This window comes from Meriones unguiculatus, chromosome 11 (assembly GCF_030254825.1).
Source record: "Meriones unguiculatus strain TT.TT164.6M chromosome 11, Bangor_MerUng_6.1, whole genome shotgun sequence".
NCBI classification, from domain to species: domain Eukaryota; kingdom Metazoa; phylum Chordata; class Mammalia; order Rodentia; family Muridae; genus Meriones; species Meriones unguiculatus.
The window spans coordinates 5,296,677-5,316,617 of record NC_083359.1 but is presented as its reverse complement, the minus strand read 5'-3'; the positions used below and the strand labels follow the sequence as shown (position 1 = coordinate 5,316,617).

Genomic DNA, 19,941 nt, shown 5'->3' with positions numbered 1-19,941 from the left:
GGCCCGGTGGATCTGAGGAAGTGAGGTCTGGCTAACAGCTTGACAATTAAGCCATGACTCTGGGTTACAGCTGAGCTGTGGCCTCCAGTGTCCGGGCCACCTGATTACAAGAAACTAGTTCAGACTGATCTCCTGCAGCCCAATGGAGTGGGCTGAGCTGGGATCCCAGCCAAGTGGGAAAGGTGGGTTAGCTGGAAGATGTGTTTCTCAACTTCCCTGTACACAACACATGGCCTCCTGAACATATGCCATTTCCATGAGGGAATGGTGGCCTGCCATAAGCTGCTAATCTCTAGCCTTTCCCATCTCTCTCCTCCCCCTACCTGAGGGGGTCTGAGGGTACCTCTTACCAGCTCCCTGTCCTGCCCATCCTCTCAGCTCAGTGACCTCCCTCTTTGCTCTGGTTCCTCTTTGCCTTCCATCCTTCACTCTCCAGGGTGTTTGATAAATATTATTCTAATTCTGAAATGTGTGATCGCGGTCTCACCTAATTAATTTGGATATGCCAGAGGAAATGGGTTAAGGCCTGAGCTACTTTCTAACCACAGCAAAGAAACTTGGTCACTGAGAAATAACTGAAGCTTTATAAGAGTGGGAAGCAAGTTCCAGGGTCTCAGGGACCAAGTCAGGGCAAAACAAGAAAGAAGAAACAGGTCAGGAAAGAGAGAAAATAGGAGTTAAAACCAGAGGAGAGGGGAAGGGAAGGGGGAGGGGAGGGAAAGGAAGGGGAAGAAGTAGAGACCCAGACCAGATGCCAGAGCAGGAGAAAGGACACACAGAGAGAGAGAAACCAGTAGAAAAGGCAGTTGAGAGAGGAAGGGAAATAGGGAGAGACCCATTCAGAGTTGCTTCCTGCTCTCACCAGCTGGGCCTGCTAATTTAGCAAATGCCAGGTGATTTCTGGGCATGCAGAAACAATTAGCAAATGAGTGATTTGGGTCAAGACCAGTTTATTTATTTGCTTAAAACCTTGGGAAATGTTGTCAATGGTCTCAAGGAAATGTGGATAGAAAGCTATTCCAAAAAGCATATTCAGAGACAGGAGAGGGAACTAGCGGGAAACGATCAGAGGAAAGGAAACTCAGAGGGACACACAGAGCTGACCATGTGAGGGAGCAAGGGCAAGGCTCCACTGGTACCCCACCATATGTGAGGACAACAAAATACACCTAATTTAGGAACCTGGAGAACACCTACACCCCAGCCCTCTTCCCTGTCAGTCATGCTGGCTGCACTATGTAATGTATCAAGCCAAAGGACTCTTTTGCCTGAAAAATCCATTTTCTTGCTGATTTCACTGTTCCCTCTTCTTTGATGGTTTCCTGTGGTGCGTGCTTCATGGGAGAGCATCAATTAATTGGGAAACAAATCCAATTCTGATCATTCAGGCCAGGAAACGTGGGCCTCTTCAGTCACAGACATTGAGTTTAGTCATCAGGATGGTGGAAATGCCATCTTACCTTTGAATAGCACTTCCTCTCTAAGTATGTCCCTGCCCAGCCCCCTGCCTTTGCTTCTAGCACTGTGACCTTTGCAACCACTAGAGTACCCTAATTTTTACTAAGGATTTAAAATTCAGACTTATATCAGTACTCAAACAAGATGGAACAGAAATTCAGAGCAGGGCTTCTGACATGCCTGGGCATCTTTTGGTACAGAGAAACAACTGCTTATCTGTATCTCACTTTCCTCTTTAATGATTTTTTTTTCTGCTCTCCTCGAGATGGGCCTTTGTCAAATGGGCTTTTGTCTTTTCTTTTCTTTTCTTTCCTTTTCTTTTTTCTTTTTCTTTTTGCTTTCTGTGATAAACACCATGTCCTAAAAGCCACTTGGGGAAGAAACAGTTTATTTAGCTTATATATTGCAATCACAGTCCAACAACGAGGGAAGTCAGTTCAAGAATGTGGAGATAGGCACTGAACAAGAGGCCGTGGAAGAACATTGCTTACTTATTGGCTTGCTCCCCATAGTGTGCTCAGCCTGTTTTCTTATACACCTGCTCAGAGGTAACACCATCCCGGGTGGACTAGGTCCTTCCTCAATAATCCTAAGTCAAGAGGATGCTCACACAGGCTTGCCTACAAGCCAGTCAGGTGAAGGCATATTTTTTTTTCAACTGACATTCTCTCATCCCAGATGACTCTAGGCCTTGTTAAGTTAATAACACTAAGCACTACGGCCTTCAAGTTTAGCAAATGTCAGGTGATATGTGGACATGCAGAAGCAACTAAATGACTGGGTCAAGACCACTTATTCACTAGCTTAAATATCTACTGTACTTATCCATTCATCTACATCCATCCATTCATCTTCTAATGCATCCATTCTTTGCACCTACCCATCCATCCACTGGTCCATCCATCTACCCTCCCATCCACATACCCAAGCATTCATTCATGCCCCCATCTATTCACCTATCTATTCATCTTTGTTCCTCCGATCTACCTAACCATCCCGTGCATTCACTCACCCACTCATCCATCCATCCATTCACTCACCCACACATTCATTAATCCCATTCACCCATCAATGTATCCATCCTTCCTTCTAGCCTCTCAAGCACAGTTTTTACCTCCTGTGTCCCGACCATGGTCTCCGAACAATAGAACTTTACAGACTATTCAATCTTTAGTGGACCTCTGACCTCAGCTGCAGCTCAGCCACTCAGGTCTATTTTTCACTGTGAGTCATTAACACCAGCAGCTTTGAAACATCACAGACTTCAGCAGCTAACCTTTCAGTCTGATGAAATCCTGAACAGGTGCCACCATTCTTCATTGGATCCCTGCTCCACATGAGGCCAGAGTGGGAAACTAAGCACTGCTCTGCCAAGTTCTGGTCCCCTGGCCTTCGTGATTTACCAAATTTGAAAGCAGATGTGGCAAAGGAACACAAAGGGAAACTTTAGGGTTTTCTGCCTCATTTTTCATTCGTCAAGCAGATGGTCAAATCCAGGTCTCCTTGAAGTAAGTGCAAATCTTCGACCCCTTATCTCACCTTGTAAGACTTTGGTCTATTAATATCCTGTTTATGGGGAACCCGGAAATAGCCGGTTATTGGACATTAGTAGCAGCCACATCCCTGGTTTTCTGAGCCACAGAAATGCTTAAGCCACATAAAAGAAGAAAATGTGATCAGCTACAATCCAGTAAGTTGCTCCATGCCAAGAGCGAAGCTAGTCCAACAGTCAGGCCCCAGTCATGCTGATTATCCTTTGGGGAGGGAAGAGATGATGATGCTGTGAAGGTATGAAAAAGGCCAAAGTGGACAAGTCCACAAATAAACTATTGCAGTGAATATTCTTAGTCCTGAGGACCAACTGGATCATTCCTGTTTTTTGAAGAATTTTCTCAAGACATCCCTGACTCATTGTGTATACTGAATATAATTAATTCTATTCTGTTGCCACTAGGAATTGGGGTTCTTGATGAGAGGGGCCAGCAGCCTCACTTTTGGTCCTCCTCGCAGAGAAAATAAAGTGTACATTTTAAGAAGGGGAACTGCCAAAAGTGCAAAGCAGTTAATGGAAATTGGTTTTGTTTTTTTTCCGTGTATATCTCTGATAGTTGCTTCTTTTACAATTCCCTAGAAGTAATGTATAGATGCTCTAGTCCAGCTAGGTAAAAGATTCCAGTTATTTGAGTTCCAAATAACTGAAATCTTACTGGCATTGAACTTCAGGACAGGCTGGCATCCTCTCTGACCTCTCCTTTGCCATTCTCTTCTGGACAGTCAGAGAGTTTTTATCCTCCAAAATCTGCCGTCCGGACAACTAAAATGAACATATTTTTAATAACCTCGGACCAAGGAGAATGGCTTAATTTATTTCTCCCTATTCCCAGTTCTCTCACAGTCCACTTGAAAAACACAGCTGCTGGCTTTGTGTGTGCACAAGACCGTTCTCCTCACACAGAGGCGCAGAATGGATGCAGGATCTCATTTGTTGGTTAACAATGTCTATGCATCTGCATTGAGCTGTTCTGCAGGTCTGAGTTGTCCCCAGCACAATTGGAATTCATCACGGCTAGTAAACATCTCTGCAAGGAAAAGGGCGGCCTGCTTGTTCTGGTTTTCAAGTAAGCAGGGCCAGTGGCTGCTCCTGCCTGATGTATGCCTGTCCTGAGGCTGTTGATAGTGGAGTCTGTAGCTCCACTCATTCCTCGCAGCAGCATCTCTATGCACTTCCTCCTCGGGAATCATAATGCAAATTTACCCATGTCTAAGAAATGCAGAAGCATCAAGACCAAACTTTCCAGCAATCTTTGGGTGATTTGATAATGAATCAGATTTGAGTGTGTCAAGTGTTGCTACTGGCTAACTGAAAGTGGGGAGTGAGGGGGGCAGGAGGCTGTTACCAAGATATGTTAGTATAACCATACAACCAAGCATGTGAAAGAGGAGTCTATGAAAGCACCTGCATGTAAGGTATACGTTTACTGTGCATTTAGGCTAGTTTTGGTTGTTTTCCATGTTCTGTTTGTTTTGTTTTGCCTTTTGCTTCTGCTAAAAGACCTCAGTCTCTAGGTAAGCAAAACACAGCATAGCCTGACGACTAAATACTGGGATTCTGAACCAGGGAACCTAAGTTGGGAGCCTGGCCATTTCGTACGCTGATGGTCATTAGCCAGCTACTTACATTCCCATGGCTCTGTTTCATCATTAAAACACTAAGCCAAAGTAATAAGGCCAAAAATAATATTGTCTACCTCTCAGGGTCATCGTGAAGATTAAATTTGCTAATATTTGTGAAACATTTAGAACAGAGTTTGGTGCCTAGGACGCACTAAATAAATATTTGCCTAAATAAACTTTAAATGGGCTCAGGCTACAGAAACACAACTATAGCCCAGGTGGAAGAGAGAAGCTGTGGGGACTGACTCAGCAAAGCAGATATAACAAAACTCTCCAATCACGTGGTCTAGCTGTGGCCATGATCATCTTGGAAAGAACCACTCACAGATCACATTTCCCACCCCAGTCTAATGACCCCAGCCTACATGCTCACACACCAGGTGTTTTTGAACCCTTTACTTGGGCCTGGAGAGGCAGGTGCGAAGAGTGTGTGTGTTCTTTTTCACTAAGCCATTGCAGAGCATCTTTTGCCTGTCATACAAGGAGGAGTCAAGATAAAGGCCCATGGAGAGACAGAGGACTCAACCATGAATTCTGTCAGGGGGCAAACGCATCAACCTGACTAAGCAAACATTTTCTATGACGTATTCAGTCTTTTTCTTCTTCCCCCCTTTTTGCTTCTACTATCCATCTTTTTCTTCTTTAAGATGAGCATAAGCATTATTATCATTTTCATGCCCTAGTAAATAATATTCATGTAAATGTTCTTTAGTCAGTCATTCAATAGTTTTCATTATGGTTTTCACTATTCCTGTTTAACCAAACAAGGCTGACACTTCCTGTCCATCCCTATTAATGGGACCTACAACTAAGAAAAATTGCTTCCTTGAGCTTCGTTTTTCAACTAGCTTCTCTAAAGAACCTATTGGGTCTTGAAGCTCAGTTTGCATGGCTGGGCTCCAAGTGTAGTTGGTGTGGTAGGTGGACAGACTGTTTAACCAGAGAAACGTGAAGCCATGTCCCACGGGAAGACTCACAAACATGGCTATTGATTCAAATGATGGACACTAAAGAGATGATAGAGGGGCCTTGACTGCAGTCTTTGGGGAGATGTCTTACAGTCTCAAGAAAGTAAAGAGTCAGTTTGGGCTCCCCATGAATGTCAACTGAAAATGCATCCTAAGAATAGACTGAATGTCTACAGAGCAGATCAATGAATGGGCACTTATACTCCAAGAGTTGGAGAGATGACTCCCAGAGGGAAGGGACTAAACATGCATTATGAGTCCCTTCCTACCAAGAGGATCTATAAGATAAACATGCTAGAGCCAAGCATTCTTATGAGACCATTTGCAGAGGACATTTTCGTCCTTCAACATGGACAAGAAGAACACAGGACTGTATAAGGAAAAGTGCATGTTCTTCCACCCTCAGGGATGCTGCTCTTTTAACTGAAGATGTCACCTGTTGTCCTGACTTTCCAGGTGCACTGGGGTCAGAATGGGGGCTGTAGAAGCCTATATCACTACAGCATATTCACCCTTATCTCACATCCAGCTGACAGACCAGAGGAGCCAAAGGACTCACTCAAATCATGGAGACAGAAAGTGATAGAAGCAGCTTCCTATCTTGACATTCAAAAAATGCTCCAAGGCAGGATAAGATGAATGACACCCTCCAAAAGTAAGAGAAAAGAGCTTTGTTATCTGTCCCTTGATAGCATATAAGCAGATGAAGAAGAGGATGCCAAAGTCCTTTTTTTTCTACAAGAGGCAGGGTTGCCTGATAATTGTTTTCAGATCATTCCTATAGGAGGTGCAATGCTGCCTCCTCCAAACAGGTGTTGGAATGGCGATTTATGCACCTTAGGTCACTGAGCGAGTCCATCAAAGGGAACAAAGGTCCTCTGTCTCCCATCAGTTGTCTGAAGGCCAGTTGTCTGAAGTTGGCCTCTGGACCCCTTTCCTCTCAGGGTCAGCTGACCATCTGGCAGCTATGACATCATAACACTACCTCTCAAAGTCAAAAGATCTGTGGATTCTCTAAAATCATAAGAGAATGAAATGAGAAAAGGAATGAGAGAGAATTGGAGAGATCCCAGAGGGAAGTCAAAAAGCATTTTGAAAAGAGTTGAGCAATAGTCACTCTATAGCAGCTGGGGGAGGCTGATCTCAATCGGTGAAACAGGAACAGAATTAGAGAACACAAACAGAACATAACTATGTGCACACACACATGCCTGGGCACAATACTGAGGATTCCGCTTTGGCCTGATGCACGCTGGGCAAATACTCTATTCCCAGCCATCTTTGACTTTTCATTTTTGAGTACAGGGTCTCACTAAATTGTCCAAACTTACTCTATGATGAGTGTAAGGAAGAGTGTAGTGCCAGGTAGGCCCTGAACTTGTGGTCTTCCTGCATCTGCTTCCAGAATAGCTGAAAATAGGCCTACATCACCAGACTCAGGCAGGAGATAACATTTTTACTGTTCCTTGAGCCATTGTGGGGTTGGAAATAAACTTTAAAAATAATAAAATAAAATTGATCTTTGGAAGCTGCTTCACTGAATAGATATGAAAGAGTGATCATCAGCATACCGATTGTCTGACTGTCCACCTGGCCTGCCCACAGACATCCTGTCCTTCTCCAGAGTGTACATACCCTGCACAGTCTTTGGAGTCTTGTCTGAACTATTAATCTGCTCATCATAGCTTTTTATCAGACAGAGAAAAGAAAGAAAAACAACTTCATCCAGGTCCCATTAGGATAAGTTTTGAATTAGTGGCATCTGAATCGATGCAGTTTAATGAAGTTACAGCTGGATGAATTCAAGAAGAGATGGAGTGGGGCAGGGTTAGAAAGACAAGACAAAGGTGTACAGGAATGGTGAGAAGGAAAGATTGGAAGGCAGTGGCAAGAGAAACAGATTTGCTTAAAGATCTGATATTCCTCTTCGCAAATGTTCCAGGATCTGGAGAAAAGTCAGTCCCTGCTTGGACGTGGGTCCTGGGCCTGAAGCTGGCTGTGGATCATCTAAGCACAAATGGCCTGTGCTGGCTACCCAAACCTATGAGCTGTCACTCCCAGGAAAGCTTAGGCAGGTTTTTTGACACACAGCAATAAGTCAGAGACAGCCGCCGACTAGAAACGCAGCAGGAAGGCAGTATGCCACAGTCTTTTCCATGGGGGAGCCTTGATGTGAGCCTCATTCATCCTCCAAAAGAGCTGTCAGTTTGAAGTCACCACTCTCTCCCGCTGAAATATGACCCCGACTCCAGAACTAGAAAAAACAAACAAACAAAAACTTCCCAAAAACTCCCTGCTCCTCACTCTCCCTCTTCCCACCCATCTGCTAAACCCCATCAAAGGTCTAAAGCCCCAGGACCTAGAGAAGGAGAGTATGGAAGAGATCTAGAAGGCTCTCTGAGATCTACTGAATTAACAGCCCATCCCAGGGTCCAACTTCCTTCCCAGGGAGCAGCTGGAGTGCAGAAAGAAGGAAAAGGGTGGGAACCACGCTTCCCAGAAGAGGACATTTGGCTAAGAGAACAACAAGTATGTCCAGAGGACAGGTGTTCTGAATAATGAGACTTTAATGCAGAAGCTAATGGGAACAGGACATGAGACCAAATGCCAGAAAAGCAAGGAATAATGAGCGTGTTTGAGACGGCTACAGGAAGCAAAGACTCTTCTGCTGACGTCAGGGCACAGGGCCAAGGCTCTAGCCACGCAGAGCCTGGCTGGAGCTTTAGCTCCCAGGGCCCTGGAGACAGGAATGGTGTCTTTAGGCACGGAAGATCCTAGGAGGGCAAAGAGATGCAAGGAGGCAAGAGCACTAACCACAGTGCTCTGCAGAGCTTGGTTTCTAGCTGAGAATGAAACATCTTCCACAGCCAGTGCCTCTGCTCCAGTACCCCTGCTGTGGTACTGCAGACGGTGGGCCTCAGACATAACAGCTGGAGGCCACGCCCAGCTGTGGCTGTTCAGGTGTTTTAGGATTCCTTCCTTTCTGTGTCCTTTATGTCAGAGGACTTGAGAAAGAAGGAGGCAGAGAAGGAGCAAAGTTTTGAGTTAACACAGCTAGTAGGACAGACGTGAGAGAGGAGAGCTGTAATGGGTGTGAGAGAGTCAGGCCGCAGCTCTCTTCTGCATTTGCAGCACTGGGCGGGGGACAGGCGGGAATGTGATAAGTGGACCTATTAGAGAGCTGTGGGTCTCAGTAATTAAAGCTAGGGATGCCCTGAGGTCTGTCCTCTCCCTGGACCTCATCTTTCCTCCACTCCCTAGCAACCCTCACCTCTCTCAGAGGCTATGACTCATGTACAATTGCCCAGGGCTTCTTTCTAAACCATACAGGGGCTTGGGTCCTTTTTGTTTTCCCCTCAGTGGACTCTGAGGTTTCGTCTTGCTCCTTATACTTCTCTGTATGCTTTTACTATCTCGGCCAACAGCACCCACCCTTGAAATAAAACCCTCTCATTGTCCTGGGCACCTCTGTACCCCAAATGAAGTCTAAGTGGAGATGTTACTAGCCCTAGATGAGAGATCATTGATCCTCTCATACTTTCTGGTGACAAGTCATCCCAGGCACAGGCAGGGGGATTGCTTTCTTAAGTATTTTGGGTATCGCTGACTCTGTTAGGAAAGTGGAAGACAGTTACTTTTCCGGACCCTATAGGAAGGTGGAAATGGGCAACGTACTGGTGGCATGGCCATGGGCTAGTCATTATGCCTCTCTGAGGAGACTTCCTCACCTGTAAAACAAGCCTTTAGGCTCTACTGGGCTGAGGGACAGAGATGCAAGAAGGATTGGCTTGGAAAATGTAGAACAGGGCTCCTGGTGCAGGGTAAGTCTTCAAGGCCATACACTGTTGTTTGAGATCTCAACTAGCTGAAACCTTGTGGTCTCAGCTTTCCTGAGTTTCACACATGATGGAAGAGTGTAAGTTCCTGGCAGGAAGAACTCCTACCTTTTGTTACCCATTGCACAAGTTCATAGTGGAACAGACTCCCTCAAGAGTGTTAGAAAGTGGCCTACACATGTACTGGGGGGGGGGGGCAGGATTAATACATATACCAAGGCACCTAATTTCCCCCTCTGCAAGAGCATACCCATGACTGCCCCCAACTTCCCAGGCTATATTGGCTCTCTGCCTCTTGCCCTTGACTCAACCAGCCCACTCTTGCCCCAACCAATCCCATCCCATTAATATGAATTTGGGGGCATGGGAAGAAGGTAGTTATGATAAATGGTTGTCAAGAATCTTCCAGAAATGCTGTGGAGCCTTATCTCCATGGATCTGCAAATATCTATGGCAGCCTGACCCAACTGGTAACCCCATCTGAATACAGAATTGCAGAGGCGGTGGCCCTGTGATGGAGGGCGGAGGGCAGTGAACAGGGGCTCTGATCCCTAGCTTCCTCTCTGCATGCATCCCAAAGAAACTGGGTCCCTTTACCCTCGGTATCAAAGCAGGAAGCTAAATTGAGCGATCTGTCTACTATTTTATGCAGGAATGTGGGACATTCTTTTTTTCCACCCTTTTGGACAGTTATCTGAAATGTTTGATGCATATTCAACTCCTTTCTTTTGTCTTCTTTCCCAACTACCCCACAGCTTGCCCAGCACCCTGTTGTCGCATGAAACTGGCCTAAGAGTTTCTTACCTTCCCCCGTGAGGAGCAGCCCTGTCCCCACGGTCAGGCTAGTGAGAGGCTCTCTCCTCCCCTGGCCCTGCTTTCCGAGACAGTAGAGATGCTCCTACTAGGAGCTCCTTTTGTGAGGGGATGGTGGCATCCCATCACTTTGTCCATTCATTAGCCTGATCCATGGCTTATTACTGCTCAAACGAACCAGATCTCCCTGGGAAGGAGAAAATACGCTGTGGTGACCGAAAGCCAAAGCAACTGTCCATAGAGCCTCAAAGTATGACCAGGAGAAGTGCTATGGAGCCATTTGTGGAAGAAGAATCGGCATGCGGTCTCTCAAGGAGAAGAGGAAAAGAATTCAATAAATACAGGCACCCCAGTTCTTTCAAAGGGAGGACCAGGCATATCAAATGCAAATCCCCCAAGCATCATGCCCTACCGATTCATCTCATAATGATGAGCCCAAACTTCCAGCCCTGGTAGCTGATAGTTTCTTGATGATCCAAGATTGAGAAAAGGAACAAGACTCACCAGGAATTGTGTTCTTGTGTCTCAAAGGGTGATCTTATGTACACCTAAGGGTGATTCTGGACACACACACACACACACACACACACACACACACACTGCAGAACCTCACTGATGTGCTAAGTCTCAGGAACACCCCCCACCTCCAGGTGAGAGCGGAAGCATCTAGAGCCATATTTTTAATTTCATATTTTCACCCACACTGTTATTCAGTGTTGCCTTGCCCTGGTCCACCCTCCTCTGGCATATGCTGTATTTTCCTTTTTCAACAGTCTGCATTACTCACATCTTATTAAAGGATTATGCTTAGATCAGGTTATTGCCCTTTAGAAAAGAACGCAGAGAAACTGCAAAAAAGACCAGGGACGATCTCGAGAAATCATGTTGGTGGATGGAAACACGGAGGCCGGCAAGACTCAAGAGCTAGACACAGGGAAGGGAGGGAGGGAAAGAAGACTGTCACTCACATCTCCAAATATCTGGAAGTTATTTGCTGATGACTAAGAATCAAGCAGAAGACAATGCAGACTGCTTTCAATGAAGACGATGAGGCTGAGCTTGACACTAGACTCTGGGGGGCTGGGGCTTTCAGCAAAAGCTCACTCAACTAGCAGCCTGGACATGTGTCACTGTGACCCATGCTCTGTTGATTTCAAGTGCCTCGTTTGTAAAATTACAGAGTTAAACTGCCTGTGGGAATAAGCCCACAACTCTGAACTGGATGACAAAATAATGGAATATGTTAGTCTGCCTTTTCGTGAGACTTTGGTTTTACTTGTAGAAAAATAATTAAGTTAACAATCTGCCCAGATTGCTTTTACAATTAGCCTACTACAGGCTCAAGGCCAAGGGCCTCAGACCCTGTTAGTGTTTGCTGGTAAGCTCCCCACACCTTCTTCCCCTCTATAATATCTGCCAACAAAAGCAGCACAAATATGAGGTCATAAATGTGACTCAGGGAAAAATAATGAGTTTGAGTTTTTCAAAGTAAAGAAAAGAGGAACAAAATCACCACAGAAGGGGCATTCGCAATGAAGGTAGCTTAGGCCCTCACCTACCCCATCACAACCCCCTCTCCCTCCCCACTGTGACACATCTTACACATTCATCAAGTCACACTGTAATTCTGTAACTTCACAAAATACATATTGCCAAAGAACGTGACAAAAACTGTAAGGCAAGATGCACTTGGGTCTATGACATGGGATGTTTAGAACTCTGAGTGGACAGGGTTGGCTACGGGGAAGACAGAAGCTGCCAACTGTCACAGCCAGGAACAGAGAGCTAGCTCCAACATGCAGGAGGTGGAGGCTCTCCCTGACTATGAAGATTAAGACCTAAATAATACCCTGCCAGGCTCCGGAGAAACCAGCCAGTGGAACCAGAGAGAGGAAGTTCTTTTGCGTATCCCTATCTTTTTATTCCACATTTGTAGGCATGTCTGTCTGGGATAATTGACCTCGTTCAGTCAGCACACCTTTCCAATGTCTTAACCATAGCTTTCTGCACAATTGGTCTGAATCAGCACCCCAGTCAACGCAATCTCTCATTCAAAGCAGTTGAAAACAATGAATTACACTCTGTCTTTTACAAGTTATTTGGGAGAGCAGACCTATGGAAAAGCTCTTAGTGTCTTAGGAGCAGACTCCTTGAAATGACTGCACTCTGAGGCAGGATGGGATGGGGCAGGTATGCATTCTTCCGAGCTTCCCGGTAGTGCAGGAAGAAGTAGGAAGACAGAGCAGCATGACCCCAGACGGTTGTCAAGGTCTCCGGATTGTCAAGGTTGTCTAGGCTCTGCTTAGAAAAGCATTTGCATGGTTGTATTGCTAAAGCAAACATGAACCCTGTTAGCCTGTGTGTCAAGGGGAGTGGTCTTTGGAGTTTGAACCATTTCCTGCCCTCTCAAGGTGAGCAGGCCTCACATGCAGTGCATCCACATACACTCAAGAACCATAACAAAGACAGGCCTGTGGGAGGGGCTATAGTGCAGCTTTGTTCTGCTTTGTTAGGTCAGTGGTAGCCATCAACATTTTGTCCAATCATTCACTTCCTCCGTTTTTGTTATCTTCTTTCTGCCTTCCTAGGATTCTGCCCCTAACCATCCTTCATAATACTTCTGTAATTTCCCAGCTTTCCCTATGTGCCCTTTCTAAAAACTCAAAGGAAAAGGAAAACAAGAAAAATGTAAAGAACTTTTCAGCCTAAGGTAAGATTTGTTTTTCCTCTTTCCTCCCAAACTTCTGTATCAATTCATTATGGGGAGCTCATGTCAAAAAAAAAAAAAAAAAAAAAAGGAAGGAACCTTTGACAGGATTTGACATCTTGTCTCCTGGTACTTAGAAAGAGTTCTTCCCTCCCTCAACTCTGGAGTGGCCCTGGTAAGGCAGGGATGGCCTGGATGGGAGCTCTCCCGGTTTATACTTGACTGCCAGAAGGAGAAAAGGCAATGCAAAGTTTTCCCCGGCCTACTCCAGAAAGAAGAGAGTTAATGCAGGGACTCTGCCAAGTTACCCTCCCCTTCCGATGCATGTTCCCAGGCTCTGCTTCTTTGAGCATCCTCCCATCTTCCCTGCCCACCTTCCTCCATACTCCCAACCCTGTACAGGCACCTCTGACTTCACCAACTGTGTCTACAGCATCTTAATACCTTCCTGTCCCATCTGTTAATTAGCCTTTTAAAGGAGAAGCCATACAGTTCCTCCTTAGGGCGATTCTCATCTCCGAGACATTAATGAATCAACTCATGGTAAGGAAGAGGAATAGGTTTGGATGTGAGACAGCTAAGGGCAGAATAGAATGTCAAAAGGGGCTGGCCTCTGAGGCTCGATGCTGGGCAGAGCCCATACTCCTGGAGGACACAGTCTATCATTCTCTTGGCAAACAGCCCCAGGTAACGAGGTGCACCCTCATCGAGAGCTACCTTCGCTTTCTCCTCCCCAGAGCCCAGCTAGCTGGCTATGGTTACATTCACATCATTCCTACAGGAGTGTCTGTCAGGATCCCCAGAGAGATGGCTAGTGCCCCTCCAGACACTGACTTCTCACTCAGAATCATGCTAGGGAGGGCTAATCACGTCTAGAAAAATCAAATACAGCTCTTCCCTTCGAGGGAGGAAGAGACACAAGAACGTCTGGCCGTAAGGAATGCACATGTGTATGGCAGGCAGAGGGCTGCCCAGCCTGTGAGCACCAAGGCAGAGCAGATGGCCAACCCCTTCTTCCATCTCTTCTCAAACTCCCACAATCTTCCTTTGCAATGAGGCTTGTCTCACTGAAATGCTCTCAGACTCAGGACAACTTGCCCCAAGGAAGGAAGGGACCAGGTCTACCTGTCTTCAGGGAGACTCATGCATTGCAACAGCTCTGTTCTCCCTTTCAGGAAGGGAGTAGTGCATCTCAGCTGCACAACTCCAAAAAGCACTGAACCGAAGCACATCCTGTTTCCCTACTTGACCTCTGACCACAACATTCTCTGTTTCTCCCCCCTTACCCTAGGAGAAACTCATTACTGGGTGAATGCAAATCTCCCCCATCACTGCCCCATTTCCCTTGCCTCTCTAACAACACAGATGACACAACTCCCCGCCCAGGTGTGGAAAGCAATGACCTCTGAGGTATGAGCAGAGGACGATGAGCCCATTCCAACTCTCACTCAAAGGTGCATGTAAGACTGATGTGAGCACTCACTGTGGCACACTTGGAAGAAAGAGGTACAGGTGATATGCCATCTTGCCAGTTACCCAGAACTGAAATGAAGTTCCCTGACCTGCTCAAGGTCAACCGTGAGTGTCCTTAGTGATCACTGACCTCCTATCCCCTACCCCCAACCTGCTGCACATACAATGAATGCTAGGCACTGTCCCCTTTAAACCCAGCACCAGAATGATGGTTTCCAAGCACCGACCAGGCAAGGCTGCAGCTGCGGGAGTGGTGCTGTGAACTGCATGAAATCAGGAGGTGAATTTGAGGGAGAAACACATATATTTGCATAATGGTCTAAGGCCTGAAATTCAACTCTTTCCCTGTGGTGGTTCATTCTTGCCTTCTCTCACCCTAGAAACTGTCCCGATAGTGCCACTACATTTACCCTCCCCCCACCATGTGGGATGGAGGGAGTCTGTGGGGAAGAAGAGAGGAACATCGGGAACAGTGACTTCTCCAGAGCCACAGGAATGTCTGTTTTCACTGGGGCTTACTCTCAGATTCTGAGGCATCATCAACACAGCTGATGATGAACAAACTGCACAGGGCAGTGGGTACAGGGCAGGGAGAAAGCCCAGGAGAGGCTTGTGAGACTCAGCTAGAAAGTGGTAAGAGGCCAGGGTGGGTCTGATGATGCAAGAAGAGGAAAGAGGAGAGGAGCCTCTGAGTCCTGGGTCAATAGTATCTCTGCCTCAAAAATGCACCTGCTCCTCGGCAATCCCTTCTTTATTTTTCCAAGCTGAGCCAAGAAAGAATTCACTGCCAGACCAAACAAAGTCCTAGGAAGTGCTGTCTTGCTCTTATCTTGTTCACATCGCCCATCTTCTACATAGCAGGCATGGAGACCATAGACCATTGCTCACAATTCTAGTTCACATCCAAAGGGATGCTGAGTAAGCCCATGCTGGGAGTAGCTAAAGGACGGTGGTGGTAGCGTGATCTGGTAATGAAGGGTTAAGAAGGGATGCTCCCTCTAGAGTCAGCCCAAGCCTGGTACTTGAGTGTGAAATGCCTGCATTTAGTGGGTTTGGGTCAATAAAACCTGACAGGGAGTATCATCTTTTCTCCACACCCACATCATCAGGGGGAGGGGGAGAAGCGGCTCTTTCAGCATGCCTAGAAATTTCTGCCTGCCCTCCTCTTTTCAGCAAGGCAGGGGTGGTTAATGTTCAGAGCAGCAAAGGGAGGAGGTTTTCACGAGGATAAGAAAGGTGGGCATATGAGCTAAACGGTGGATGGGTGAGGTGAGGCTTGGTGGGTCAACTCACAGGTAGTGGACTGGGAGCTGGGCCTGGGAACCAGGGCACTGCCCACTCTGTGTGCCAGAAATGGAAGTATTTCCTGGGGCAGGGCTTTCATTGGAGTCACATCCAACCATTCATCTTCACGGGGACACTGAAAGCACAGCTGACTTCGCATCCTCTGCCTGTGCAACTCCTAAAGGAGAGGCTGGGCTCACGTTGTCCCTTTACCTCTGACTTTCCAATCATTTCCCTGGGAGCCAGAGACAGAGATGGGAGGCAATCAGGGTGGAACTTGGGACTATCATGTTCTAAGCTCCTGCTGTACATTCTGGAAGGGAACAGTTCTTTATCATGTGTGCAGTAAGGGATGCCCAGCTGGGCTAAACACCATCAGAAGTGTTAACTCGGAGAAGTCTGCCTGGGGAGAAGTCCTCCAGTCTCAGCAGGGAAGATAAGCATTCCACTGGAAGACTTACCCTCTGTGCTTGGTCAACTTGAACCGGGGACCCTTCTCCCAGGCAGAGGCAGCCGACCTTTCCACACCATCCAGCTCTTAACACCTGGGAAAACCCCAGTTCACACGAATCCATTTGCTATTCTCTCAGCGAGGTGCCCACAGTGCTCAGCTCTTAATATTAAGGTGGCACTCCAGTTTAAAAATAAATAAATAAATAAACCCACCCCAAAAAAACAAAAACTAAACGTGGTACATCCCATCAAAACTAAAGCCTGGGGATAGGAAAATTGGTGCAAGTCTTATCCTTGAACCTCGTGAATTCCACCGATTGGAACTTTGTGTTGCAAATCCCCTCTAACGCCAAAAGCTCGCCTAAGCTGCTTCCTACGGAATGCATGCTAGAGCAGCCACAGATTTATTGCTGGTAAAGGAAGCAGCGACAGTGGAAGTGCCTCCGGAGGAGGAGGAGAGAAGAGCTGTGGTGAAGAGGACAGGACCAGGGAGCTATGTTAGGAGGGGGCGAGGCCTGGGGACCCGAGGCAGGCACCCAGCAGCGCCTCTCACCTGTGGATGTTCATCTCTCGCGGGGGGCGGTGGGCCTTGTCATAGGAGACCTTGGCGAAGACACCCGCCACGATGACGAAGGCGATCACCCCGCAGGTGATGTAGACGGTGAAGTTGGTCTTGTCCTTCTCCGGGTCGTACTTGTTCTCGGGCCCCGGCGACACCACCTTGGTGCTGGGCGTCTGCACCCACACTGGGCTTTGGTAGTTGGTGCACTGGCGCTGGTCCAGCTTCTCGTGGCGCTTCTTGCAGCAGAAGCGGTAGTAGCAGGTGCCGCAGCAGTACAGGTAGCCGCTCTCGCTGTTGTTGCACTCGAACTCCTTGTCGTACTGGCCGCTCACGTCGTAGTAGCCCCAGCACGTCTCGTAAGTGACGGCCGCGCTGGCCGCCGCCGCCGCCGCCGCGGACTGTGCCCTCCGGCTGCCCGCCTCCGGGCCGCCGGACGCCCGGGCGGTGCTGTTGAGCTCGCGGCCGCCTCGGGCCAGGGCGCCCCCGGCACGCCGACCCCCGACGGCTCCCGCGCTCAGGGTCCGGTTGGCCGCGCGGCCGCGGGCGGCGTCCGCGCCGGGCGGCAGGTGCAGGGACGCGAACGACAGCAGCAGCGACAGCAGCAGAGGCGGCAGCAGGAGGCGGCGCAGCGCCATGGCGGGGCTGGGCGGGAGGGCGCGGGCTGCAGGCCGCTGCCCCGGCAGCGGGCCGGGCTCCGAGGGCGGCCGCGCTGGGCCGGGCGGGCGAGGCGGGTCGCTCAGCGGCGGGGAGATGGCGCCATCGAGGCGCGGGCGGCCGGGCGGGCGGCGGGAGCGCACGGAGCGGCGGGGCGCGGGCTGCGCGGGGCTCTCAAGCTGCGCGCCGGCTCCGCGCTCCCCCTGCGGGCTCCTCGCGCCTGGCGGGCAGCCCCATCCCCCGCCCGCGGCGGCGGCGGCCCCGCGCGACTCGGCTCAGGCCGGCCCCGAAGCGCGGCTCCCGGCGGCGGCGGCGGCGGCGTGGTCCCGTCCGGGCAGGTCCTGCGGGACGAGACGGGGCAGCGGTCACGGGGTGAGGGGGGCGGCGGGCGGCCGGGCGGGGAGGGAGTGCGCAGCCCTCGAGGAGCGCGTCCCGGCTGGGACCGGGGCCCGAGGGCGCGCGGGGAGCCCCCGGGGTGCCGCCGGGCCCGGGGGCGGTGCGGCCGGCCGAGGCTGGGGTCCGGCGGGCGGGCGGCCGGGGTGCGCGGCGGCTGCACCTCAGTCACTCACCATGCCCGGCTGCGACTGCGGCGGCGCCGGCGGCGGCTAGGCGGGAGCGCAGCGGCCGGGGCGAGCGAGCGGAGCCGGGAGCCGCCTGCACTAGTGCCGGAGCGTGTGCGCTGGGCGAGAGGGAGACACACGCACTCACACAGCCGCACACGCGGGAGCGCCGCGCGGGGAGGGCGGGGAGGGAGGCCAGCCGCTCGCCGCCGCCCACGTTTCCACGCCTGGGCGCCCGGTTGGGGGACGGCAGGACTCCTCTTCGCTTCTTCCCCCCTCTCTCCAAGCTCCGCGTCACCGAAGCCCGGACACCGGTTAAGCGGCGCGGCGCGGCGCTCTAAGCTGGCAAAGAGGAAGCTCGCCCCTACACCACCCACATCTCGGAGCGAGGCCAGAGTGAGCCCCCCGGAGCCTGCCCGAGGCAGGGTCAACCTTCTTCTGACAGTGCCCTTCCAGCCCTCTGGTCAAGCACCCCCCCAAACACACACACCTCCCCCCTACCTCAGCCTGGTGTTTGCGCTGCCAGAAAGCGAGTTGGGGTTTGTGCAAGCCTCTGCCTCTCCCTAGTGGTGATGTTCACAGCCAAGATAAGAGGTCAAACCCATTGCTACAGGTTCCTACACTGAGGCCGGGGTCAAGTGGCTGTTGGACCACCGCGCGCGCTGAACTTAGGCTCCCTTCCACTTCGTCGCTCATGCAGGAGTGAGATGGCTCCAGCTCCGGGTGACTTCTCGAATTCCCTCTTTCTCCAACTTTTTTCCCAGCATCGAGACCGAGTTTAAAAATAAAAAATAAAATTACCTGGGCTTTCAAGATTCCTTTTGAAAAACGCTATGCATCCGTGCTGGGGGAGCTAGGTGGAGATCCTGAGAGAGACCTTCCCTTGTGACCAGAGTGAGGCAGGCATTCCCTGTGACCGGGCTGGCTGAAAGGAGGCCCGAGTCTGACTTTCCAAGCTATGTGGCCGCCCCAAGAGGGAGTCAGAGTCTTAGTTTGTCGTGCGACCTTGGAGGAGGCGGGGCAGCTGAGAAGATGGACAGCAGGCCGCCGAGCTTCTGCCGTGTGTCCTGAGTACTTCGGTGGAAGATAGGGGAACAGACTGTCAGAATGACGGCAACAGAGAAATTTCCCTGAAATCGTCCTCTCCGTCTTACTCAGGGGGTGATTCAGGAAGGAATGGCATTAAACGAATGGGTTGAATTGGGGCTGAAGCCCAGATTCCAAGACACAGAGGGACATTTTTACCAGAGATGGGAAGAGAGGGATTTCTAGCAACTCTCCGCGTGCTGCCCTTTCTCAACCCTTTCCCCCTTCCTCTATTTCCTCGGCTTCACGTCTTACTGGTTCTGTTGTAACAATCGCTTTTAGTGCCAGCACGGCCATACACACTGCTCAGTGCTCAGATAGGGAACAGACAACAGCCCCTTCTCTACGGAATCTCTTTACAGAGCTGACAGTCAAATGATCTCTGCATGGTATGTTTATGTCCACGACAAAGATGGGGACAGCTATTCCGAGAGTAGGGTCCAGGCATCTAGCATAGCCCAGGAAGGAAGCAGCGAGGGTCAAAAACGGTTCTCAGGGTGCTGAATGGTGAGGAATGGTTAAGAGTTAGAAGAACCAACAGGAAAGTAAGGATGCTTCAAGGAGAGACGGAAAAGCTGGAAGGAAGGAATTGGGGAGGGTGGGTGAACGAGGCACACAGAGTGACAAAACCCTTAGGGGGGCCTTGAATAAGGGGGGGGGGGACTGTAGGCCCTGCATGTATTTGACAAGTACTGGGGAAATATTGGTGGGTTTGAATAGGGGAAAATGCTTTCAGGTTTATAGGTTTGTTGCATCCTCAGGTCTGCTGGAGGAAGGGAAAGTGACTGAACTGGACACAGGGGAATCAGTTTGGAAGCTATAATGCAGGTGCAAAGTGATGGGGCTATGAAAGGGACACGTGGGAAGTGATGCATGCCTTCAGTAGATGTGATAGACACCCTGGCTCAGAGGA

At 49.5% G+C, this 19,941-nt stretch overlaps 1 protein-coding gene across 3 annotated transcripts in view; it reads right to left on the bottom strand.

Annotated features, from left to right (window-relative positions):
• Positions 1 to 18,927, bottom strand: part of Shisa6 (shisa family member 6) — a 280,010-nt gene extending 261,083 nt beyond the window's left edge. Inside the window, exons 1-2 of one of the 3 annotated variants that reach the window (XM_060363485.1) lie at positions 18,744 to 18,927; positions 16,720 to 17,723 (exon numbers count right to left, since the gene is read on the bottom strand). In XM_060363485.1, coding sequence (XP_060219468.1) covers positions 16,720 to 17,363 — 644 coding nt within the window. In that variant the 5' untranslated portion in view covers positions 17,364 to 17,723; positions 18,744 to 18,927. The other 2 variants (XM_021644313.2, XM_021644315.2) reach the window with 2 other exon arrangements.
• Positions 18,928 to 19,941: the final 1,014 nt, after the last annotated feature.